The following is a 10,621-nucleotide window of genomic DNA, read 5'->3' on the forward strand; positions in this document are numbered from 1 at the left end:
GCGCCTAAAACTTCCTGGCCCTGTATATCGTGTACATGTATATGTTGAAATGTTCTATGTACTTTTTTCTAACACAAAAATAATTTTCGTCTCAGTTTACATGTAGCATGTAAAAACATATTAACCAGTTATAATATGTTATGGTGTAATATCATAACTGGTTAATACGTTTTTACATGCTACATGTAAAACTGAGACGAAAATTATTTTGTGACTTGTTTTACTCATTTCTCAAAAACTACAGCACCTCAGTTAGTAATATTTGAAGGGAAGCTTTCTACTATCATTATCTTCAAACCTTGCAAGTTTAATGCTAATCTGTGGACATTTTGGAAAAATACCTGAACCCTTTAAATGTTGGTAATTTGTCCTATTTTTTATTGAATTGTTGAATATCTGTGGATAGGTTTGTACCGGACTTGGAGGATATTATCCAGTTTGAGGAGCTAGTATCAGAGGAGCATCTGTCAGAAGAAGCTAAGGTTGCTGCTAAGTGAGTAGTGCACTGTTTATCAAAGTGCACATATTTGTCGCGAAATTGCAAGGTTTTCGTTTTACTTTGCGAACGAACACAGTCGGCCATTTATGGGAGTCAAAAATTTGACTCCCTTAAATGGTCGACCGTGTTTGTCGATTAGGTAAAAGGAAAACCACGCAATTTCGAGGCATATTTGTGTGGATCATTGTATTCTACTTTTAAAACCTCTTTGTAACCAAGTGCATTTTATAACAAAGGGTTACCCAAATGCTTTGTATAGACCAACTCATCTGATCCAAGGCAATGTGTTCCTTTAAAGTACTTGACTTTTCTGTAGAATGACAAAATTAAAACCATTGGGGACGCATGGTAAACTGACCTCCCTGTCAACCTACATCAACCACGCTGTAAATTGCTATGCAAACTTAGCGGAATATATGTCCAGGTGGGAACGCACGGTAGAATTACACTGAAGCCAGTCACGGTAAGTTTTCTGCGGGGCAACGGAAGAAAAAGTCCAATGGCAACACGGCTTTAGATGGTGGCATGATGATGTCAATACGTAAGGTCTATTGACCTGACTGAATAACCCCTTTTTGCTATGAAAAGTCGCCATCTTGTAGGGCAAACCGTATGCACGTCCAAATGCGTACATCATCGAAGCACGCAGCACGCAACATTCCTGATTTGATTTCTACAGCACATGCACGCACACGCACAGACGCCATCTTGTAGGTCAGATATTTGAGCCGCATGACGTCATATTCAATACGGTCTATAGTTTACCACTGTCACACTGTGGTCATCACTGTGGTTTTGTCAGCAATAGACTAATCCATTAAGCCCCGCCCCATTACATATTGACCAATCACAACCCATTGCCAGAAGTTAGACAAATACAGGTCCGACATGTATGCGCAGCAGAGTTGGGCAGAATGGCATTAGAGAGGCGCACATGTTCTTGCTCACACGTGCGCCTTGGGCGGAGCCTATTATTGATAGGTCTATTAACTTCAATCATAGAAGTAGAACTAAGAAAGCATTAGTAACACTAAATATTGGCATTATTTATTTTCAGCAATCTTGACAGTGTTATTGGGAATCTGACCAAGAACTTTGCTGAAGGAACTGAGTATTTCAAGGTATGGTGTTTAACTACGATTGTTGGAGTGAAATTTAATGACACTATGAGATTGAACTAATTGTGGTGTGCTAAACTTTCATTGCATAGAATTGTAACCGGCGTATAAGAGGACTGTAAGTAACTGTAAATATGAATAGTAAACTTGCGGGTACAACCATGAGTAAAATCTCTTTTGAAGGAATGGTGGCTCTGAAAAGAGCCGGTTTGGTCTCAGGATCATTGAAGAACGTTCCTCCTACCCGTTAGAGGCAGTTGGAGGAGAGGAACACATTCTGAAATTTAAGGAGACCAAACCGACTCTTTTCAGAGCCACCACTCCTTCAAAAGAGATTTTACTCATAGTTGTACCCGCAAGTTTACTATTGATATTTATATTTATAGTGACTCGTATTCTCCATACCATGCAAAGCTTCAAACAACATTTACAAGAGGACTGTGTTGTAAAGATGTTCTTTTGTTCTTTCAGCTTTGAGCACATACATTTATGCCATTTTATCAGTTATTATTCTGTAATGTTTTAAATTTCTACTTCCCCAGATGCTGGTTGATGTATTTGCTCCTGAGTTCCGCAGCTCCAAAAACATGCACTTACGCCATTTCTTCATGATCCTTCCACCTCTGGTATGAGAGTTCACGGTTCTAAGTCCTTTCCACTCATGACTTATCCCCTTCCCTTTTGTTGTCTAGACACAACGATGGTTTTGTCAACTATGTTTGAAACATGGCGTTTATACTCTTTTAAGCAGGTTTCTCCCCAGATTTTTCCAAAACTGTCTGGCATTTTGGAAGTTTGGCCTCAGTAGGCTAAATTGGCACAGGGTCATCGGAATGTTTTTACTTGGTGTTTATCTTTGGTTAAAAAAATTCCTTGAAAAAACTCCCAAAGTGCGTGCCCCCATGTGTTGTGAATGATCAGCAGCAAACAGTGTGCATCCATTGAGCTGCATGGTCTGAATACTCCAAAGGAGTTGAGATGGTTTTAGCAATGCCCAAGGCCCTATAGGGATAGTAAAAGTGTGTTTAAACGTGCCAATTGTTATTATACAACAGTCTATTTGAAGACACTGGACACTATTGGTGATTGTCAAAGACCAGGCTTCTCAATTGGTGTATCTCAACATATGCATAAAATAACAACCCTGTGTAAATTTGAGCTCAATCGGTCGTGGAAGTTGCGAGATAATAATGAAAGAAAAAAAACCCTTGTCACACAAACTTGTGAGCTTTCATGCTTGATTTTGAGACCTCAAAATCTAATTCTATGGTCTCGAAATCAAGTGAGTGGAAAATTACTTCTTTCTTGAAAACTGTGTCACTTCATAGGGAGCCGTTTTTCACAATCTTATTACCAATGAAGTCTCTTTTATCATTGCACTTTCCCTCCACAGACGCTAAACTTTGTTGAACATGCCATCAACTGTAAGGACAAACTCAGCAAGAAGAACAAGGTTGGAGCAGCCTTCACTGATGATGGATTCGCTATGGGTTTGTACATGAAGCTTGATTCTCACTCTGTAACTGTACACTGTCAAATGTTGTTTAAAAGACACTGGACACTATTGGTAACTGTCAACGACCAGTCTTCTCACTTGGTGTATCTCAACATATGCATTAAATAACAAACCTGTGAAAATTTAAGCACTCTATATTGTACATTATTTATGTCCCATGTTTTTATGGGGAAAAATTTAGAACCTTTAGAGGGTTTCAAATCTAACACTTTGTGACTATTTGTAAGATCATTCAAATCATGTCATCTTTTGAACTCCTCAGAAAAAAAAACTTATTTTACTGTGTGATTATCATCCTGACAGAATTCAAGAAAGAGTAAATAAAAAAAAATAAAGATTTTGGCCTTAAATCCCTGTGTCCCTCATGCACTGTGCAAATGCATAGTGCCCAATCCTTAAATTTTAAAATACACTCCAAGCAATGCATATCATTTTTATGGATAATGCAGTATGCAGTACAGATTCATGATATTGTGTTCATTAATATATGACGCTTATTATTTTGTGTTTTATTCTGTGTAATATGATTGTTTGTATTGCAATGTTTTTACTAATTGCTTGCTACTTTTTTAACTGTTGTGTGTTTTAAAAAAAACATATTGCTATTTTTCTCATGTTTTTTAATCCTGCATTTTAATGGGTTTTTTCTTGACTGTACAGCGCTTTGAAACAGTGTTAAAGCGCTTTATAAATGCATTTAAGTTAAGTTGAGTTATCGTTGGTGTGTATTTTCATTTTTATGCAAGGCATGACGGAAATGTGGATTATTTTTCGGCCTGAGGATATTTCTTTGCATTCATCGTCTGTTTGTATTGCAGGAGTGGCGTACATTTTGAAACTGCTGGACCAGTATCAAGAATTTGACTCTCTTCACTGGTTCCATTCTGTTCGCTTCAAGTACCAGAAAGAGAAGGTAAATAAGGCCGTGTCCGAAACGGCGACTTCGGCTACAGCTACGGCTAGATCGCGCGCGTCTGCCTATTCTTCAACACTGGTAGACGCGCTGATCTAGACGTAGCTGTAGCCGAAGTCGTCGTTTCGGACACGGCCTAAGTTTACTTCAACACTATTGTGTGGGTGGCACGGTTGGCTTGTGCGTAAAGCGCTCGCCTCTCACCAAGGTGACCCCCGGTTCGATTCCCGGTCGGGGCCATATGTGAGTTGAGTTTTCGTTGGTTCTCTGCTGTGCCACGAGGGTTTTCCAGACTATCCGGTTTTCCCTCCATCAGGAAAAAATCAAACACTTTCGATCTTGGCTGTGCTCCGTGGTCATAATGGGTTGATGTGGCTGGCAGCTGAATGCGCCCTTGCATGCCTGCTTCTCGAACACGTTGTAGCCGCGTCCTTCGCAATTCAGCTCTTAGCTGCGAGTAAGGATGATTAGCCCCCCAAACTATTATTATTATTTATTATATTGTACATTATAACACACCTCTTGCTTGTTCTGTATTCTGGTTGGCTTAAACATGGTCGCATGGGGTGAACTAATATAGTCTATTGATCGCTAGCGCGTGTTGTGCGGGAAAAGTGCCCGCCGGGCACTAGTCTTTGAAAATAGTGCCTGGTTACAGCGCCCTCTCTTGACAGGAACCATGAACAGCAAGGCCGAAGGCTGAGGGAAATAGGCCCCTCTTCTGGTCACTCAAAGTCCCTAGGGGAATAGACATGTACATAAGTAACCTCATTGCCAATGTGTATAATAAGCACTGTATACTTACACAAATGTATAGCTTTATTTCAGAGCTGTTTTACAGAAACTCTTTTTCAAGTGTGAACTTGTTAATGAGAAAGCTCACAACAGATCGCGTATACCCCCGGAAGTGATAAACATACTCTTGAGTGCGCCCTCACGTGGCCCAAAATACAGCGCATTAGATCTACCTTTGGAAAAGATGGTCAATGAATATTCTGATTTTTTACTTAGGAGGCTGTGAAGAAACAGCAAGCTGGTGATGAGAAACTTCAACAGACTGTCAGCTTGACCATCAAGAGACTCGACACTTATCAGAGGGTAAGCAAGTCTTAAGCCGTGTTCCCATTAGACTTTTTAAGAAAAAAAGTATCGCAACTTCTTTTTAGAACAACAAAATTAAATCCAATGGGGATGCATGGTAAACTGACCTCCCTGTCAACTTACCCTGACCGTGATGTAAAACTAACAAGCCGGAAGAGGTTGCGGAAGATTTCCTCGCAGCCACAGTAAATTATCAGGGTCGCTACAAAGTCCAATATGAACCACCTCTACACTGTAAACCTACCCAGACCATCCTAAACAAATGCTATGCAATGTTGCGGAGTATAAGTCTAGATGGGAATGCATGGTAGAATGACACCAAAGCAAGCCATGGTAACTTTCCTAGGGCAATTTACAGCCAACCAGTTCCATTTACCCTTACACTTCTTCAAACTGTCTGTTGCAGGAGTTTGACTTGCTGTACTACAGTCTTAGCAGCGCTCGGATCTTCTTCAGGGCGGACAAGTCGGCGGCAGAGGAGCAAGAAGACAAAGATAAAGAAGGTGAGTATTTAGTTTGGCAATCAATGAAGATTGATGTGATTTGATTCAAAGCAATTTGATTTGGAGTGATTATATTTGGAGTGATTTTCTATCAAGTTATTTGATGAACTTTGAAAAATCTCACGCATAGCTGGCCTCTGGACTTGGCATCTTTGTTATAGGTCTGTGTAACTGATTTTAAGAATAATGTGTAACACTCTCACATGGCAGTGTGTTTGATCGTTCTACTGTCCAAACTTGGAATTCCGAGACCAAAAATGTTTGAGGGCTGTGTAAATCTATGGTATTCACTGGTATCCACAGGGTACCCTCTTAAAGGCACTGTACACTATTGGTAATTGTCAAAGACCAGTGTTCTCACTTGGTGTGTCCCATCATAAGCATAAAATAACAAATCTTTGAAAATTTGGGCTCAATTGGTCATCGAAGTGGCGAGAAATTATTGAAAGAAAAAACATGAATTTGTGTGCTTTCAATATTTTAGTGATAAATTACCTCTTTCTCAAAAACTGTGCTACTTCAGAGGGAGCCGTTTCCCACAATGTTTTGTACATGTACTATCAGCAGCTGTCCAATGCTCGTTACCAAGTAAGGTGTTTAGTTAAAGACAGTGGACACTATTGGTAATTGGCAAAGACCACTCTTCTCACTGACACTGTGTATATCAACATATGCATAAAATAACAAACCTGTGAAAATTTGAGCTCAATTGGTCGTCGGAGTTGCGAGATAACGATGAAAGAAAAAAACAACCTTGTCACACGAAGTTGTGTGCTTTTAGATGCTTGATTGCGAGACCTCAAATTCTAAACTTGAGGTCTCAAAATCAAATTCATGGAAAATTACTTCTTTCTCGAAAAACTATGTCACTTCAGAGGGAGCCGTTTCTCACAGTGTTTAATACTATCAACCTCTCCCCATCGTTCGTTACCAAGTAAGGTTTTATGCTAATAATTATTTTGACTAATTACCAATAGTGTCCACTGCCTTTAATATTTGTTTTGAGTAATTACCAACCGTGTACCTTCCCTTTAATACAAACCCATATTCACTGGTATCCACATGGTACCCTCTTTAATACAAACACATATTCACTGATATCCACTGGGCACCTTCTCAACTCAAAGACAACCACACAATTTGAAAAGATGACAACTATTTACATTTGTATCATCTTAAGCTCGATGCATACTTCCTGCGAATGCGATAATAATTTTGACATCCATCACAAATTCGCAACAAATACTAAGCTACAGTTGAAATGTGTTCAACTCTTGCGGAAACATTCGCAGCGCAAACAGGGCTGTGACTGCAAAGTTTGCTTTCCATTTTCAGGAAGTATGAACCGGGCTTCATTTTGTAAAGTTGTGTTAATCAAGCCTGTAAGACATTAATTTGGTTTTCTCTTGTTACAGAGCCTCAAGGAGAGCAGGCCTCTTCATCTGAACAGGCAGCCCTTACTGACGCACCAAATAATCAAGGTCATTTGAATGAATTATATTAGAATTGCATTTTTTTACACTGTGAAAATCTGGGAAAAAAATTATTATTAACAGTTTTTAAAACTGTTTGTTGTGAAATACATACATGTATGGTTAGAAAGATGTTTTAAAAGTAGAACTCGCTGATAAATGACGTTTTTTTTTTCCATTTATTTTGCGAATTTACACGCTCGGCCATTTCGTGGAGTCAAAAATTTCATTCCACAAACAGGCATGCTGTGTTAATTCACGATGTATAAGAAAAAAATGCATTTTAAATTGCTTTAGAGGCATTGTTTTGTGTGGATTATTATACTCTACTTTTAAAACATCTTTCCAATTGATGCATTTTAAATGATTTGGGGTTGAACAAAGAAAAATTAAATAAAAAGTCGCAGCGCCTTTATGAACCGCTTCCCATGTAGTAATTTGGGTGTGATCCAGGTGATCAATTGGGTGTATCAGTTAACGGTGATATGGCTTCTGACTGGCACCTCGAACAAAGATATTGACAAAATAGGGAGACCACCAACATAGGACCAGATATGTAGCTGACCTGGTAGAGCCATGGCACGTTAATCCAGAGGTTGTTGTTTTAAGTTCCGCTCTATAGTCAATTTTGTTTTGTTCAACATCAATTCACTTATTATCATTATTACCACTTTACAAATTTCTGTTTTTGTTTTCTTCTTACAGCGGCCATACAAGCAGCACCTCAGACCTCCTTGCCTGCCATCATGGCCAGCTAATTGCACCAGGAGAGAACATTGTTGATGCTGCAGACTATCTGGCATAACCCTGGCATCAAACTTGAGAGAGTCGCTAGATTCAGAAAGTGAAAATACTATCAGTCTGGACACAAGGAAAATAAAGAAAAGAGCTGCTCAAATGAATTGGACAATATCAGGACGGAAAAAAGAATGACTTAAAAAATAAAACGAATGAAGAAACATTTAATCTTTGATGCTTTCTAACAGTGGTGTTGTATTCAAATAACAAAACCATTCAATTCAATAACCCCATTCATGTATTTCCACTTCACTGCTTATGTTTCACTTAGTTACCTGTTCATGTCTGTTGTGTTGTCATTTAGCATTCAAGAAAGACTCTGCTAAGGTCGAAAAGTCAGGCCATTAACTTTTTTTTTTGCAATTAATAAAAAAGGCATATGACTACCTCACAGTTCAGTAATAGAAGAAGTAACTAAAAGTAACAAGCTTGCAAACAAATGAGTTTTCAACAGGGACTTAAAACATTGTAAAGTATTAGCTTGGCGAATATGCACAGGAAGACTATTCCAAAGAAACGGTGCTGCGTAAGAAAAAGATCTGTGGCCATAAAAAATGGAAGAAGCTCTAGTAGCAGAAAGCAATGACTGTTGAGATGACGATAAAGTCCGAGTAGGGGAATAACGATGAACAAGTTCAGATAAATAAGCAGGAGATTGACATGTTTGAGCCTTAAGGGTTAACAGAAGAATACCCAATACACGTGCAGGGTTCTGGTCTTAGGTGGGATTCGAATTGGGTTCCACAGAGGTAGAAGGTAGGGAAAGAAACAACTAAGCCAACATGATCCCCATCAGAGATTCACGCTATTATTTACGGGTCGTTCTTTTGGTCAGACAGTAGCTTTCTATTTCTCCACACAGTGTTTCGTGCAACTCTGCAAGACCTCTGCAAGACCTCTTGAGCTGCATTGTCATTTCAGTGTGCAGCTTTCAATCACCCCAGTAATGTACAGTGCAAAATTAAGTATCAATTTACAGTATTAATGAAAGATGCATGCTACATGGCCACTGCATGCAAATTTATTGAGGGCTTATTACCACTTGATGAGATATTTTAAAGGAATTTTTACATCGGGAAATTTTAACTAAAAGAGGAAACTGAGCATTCACTGATTTGCCACTGACTTAAGATTAAAGTTACATAAACCAAAGTTGAGCATTGTTGTAGTTCAACAATTTGAGAAGCCATTATCTGGGTATCGCTGTATCAAGAAAAACTGTTTCACAAAATTGTTTGAGATATTTTTCTAATCAAAGGCAGCTAGGTATAATATTTAAAAACCCAAAGTAAGCAAAATATGCTGAAGGAAAAAAGCGCTTTTCATTCAGTCTGTTTGTGATGTGTTTAAAACTTTTAAGTTAAAACTTGCCAATTTATGTGATTTGTATTAAAAAATATATAATTGTTTAATTGTTAACTTCATTTTTGGTTTAGAAAAGTTTTTCCTGGAAATACAGCCCCGCTAAAAAACTGATTGGACATACTTTTTGTAATTGTTGTGAGTGAAAGACCTACTTTTCTTTCCCTTTTTGCTCCATTGTTGGACTTTTCAAAAATTGCTTTTCCCTTGGTCAACAACAAGTCAAAGTTTATCTTTGGTTTTTGGAACTGTTTGCTTGTTTTGTCCTATATCAATGTAGATATACAATCAAACTAGCCTATGAAAGATTAATTTTACTACACAATCTGAGAAACATTTCATGAGTGCAACTTTTATCAGATTTGGAATTTGTTGAATCTCTCAGTCTTAAAGGCAGTGGACACTATTGGTAATTACTCAAAACAATTATTAGCATAAAACCTTATTTGATAATGAGTAATGTGGAGCTGTTGATAGTATAACACAGTGTGAGAAATGGCTCCCTCTGAAGTAACATAGTTTTTGAGAAAGAAGTAATTTTCCACGAATTTGATTTCAAAACCTCGTATTAAGAATTTGAGGTCTCGGAATCAAGCATCTGAAAGCACACAACTTTGTGTGACAAGGGTGTTTTTTTCTTTCATTATTATCTCACAACTTCGACGACCGCTTGAGCACAAATTTTCACAGGTTTGTTATTTTATGTATATGTTGAAATACACCAAGTGAGAAATGAAATGAAGGTGGTTTCTGACTTGCATATTTGTAAGCCTACTGTCAGAACAGAACACATTTCAAAATAGTAAAATAGTAAAAACAGTTATTTTATACATTATTTTTTTTCAGAAATGATTTCACAAAAGTTGAATTTTGTTTTTTAAGTTGCTGATTAAAGTAGATCATTATTATATTAAACTTACTTTTTGATTGTCTTGAACCTGATTTCTGAATCATGTCAAATTTCCATGGTAACTGTTTTACTGTGTATCACATTATTCATTCCATCACATACTATTACAAGGTGTAATATGTTTAACTTATAAAAGATTTATCAAATGCTCACAAAACCTTAAAGTAACACAATTAAATGAATTACTTAGTTTTTGAGAGTGGTCAGAATAAATATATTTTAATTCCAGTCAAACAAAATGTTTTGTGTTTAATTGTTTACCAGTATTGGAATATTGTTGGCATTAAATTATGTCCTTTGATAGACTGACAGATGCTCAAACATTAATGACCATAAAATTTACTCGATGACAACAACACTGCCCCTTTAATCCTGCTTTTTGTTCAAGAAAAGTGGTCGAGCGCCCTCTAGTGGCAGCTGCGTTCTTTT

General features: G+C 37.8%; 1 protein-coding gene across 1 annotated transcript in view; it reads left to right on the forward strand.

Annotated features, from left to right (window-relative positions):
- The window catches only part of LOC139954188 (WASH complex subunit 4-like), a 78,640-nt gene extending 68,225 nt beyond the window's left edge, over positions 1 to 10,415 (forward strand). The window contains exons 29-37 of the mRNA XM_071953890.1: positions 407 to 493; positions 1,557 to 1,620; positions 2,160 to 2,243; positions 3,011 to 3,107; positions 3,952 to 4,046; positions 5,058 to 5,144; positions 5,554 to 5,650; positions 7,066 to 7,131; positions 7,828 to 10,415. Coding sequence (XP_071809991.1) covers positions 407 to 493; positions 1,557 to 1,620; positions 2,160 to 2,243; positions 3,011 to 3,107; positions 3,952 to 4,046; positions 5,058 to 5,144; positions 5,554 to 5,650; positions 7,066 to 7,131; positions 7,828 to 7,880 — 730 coding nt within the window. The 3' untranslated portion in view covers positions 7,881 to 10,415. The remainder of the gene's footprint in view (positions 1 to 406; positions 494 to 1,556; positions 1,621 to 2,159; positions 2,244 to 3,010; positions 3,108 to 3,951; positions 4,047 to 5,057; positions 5,145 to 5,553; positions 5,651 to 7,065; positions 7,132 to 7,827) is intronic.
- Positions 10,416 to 10,621: the final 206 nt, after the last annotated feature.

This window comes from Asterias amurensis, chromosome 2, assembly GCF_032118995.1.
Source record: "Asterias amurensis chromosome 2, ASM3211899v1".
Taxonomy (NCBI): Eukaryota; Metazoa; Echinodermata; class Asteroidea; order Forcipulatida; family Asteriidae; genus Asterias; species Asterias amurensis.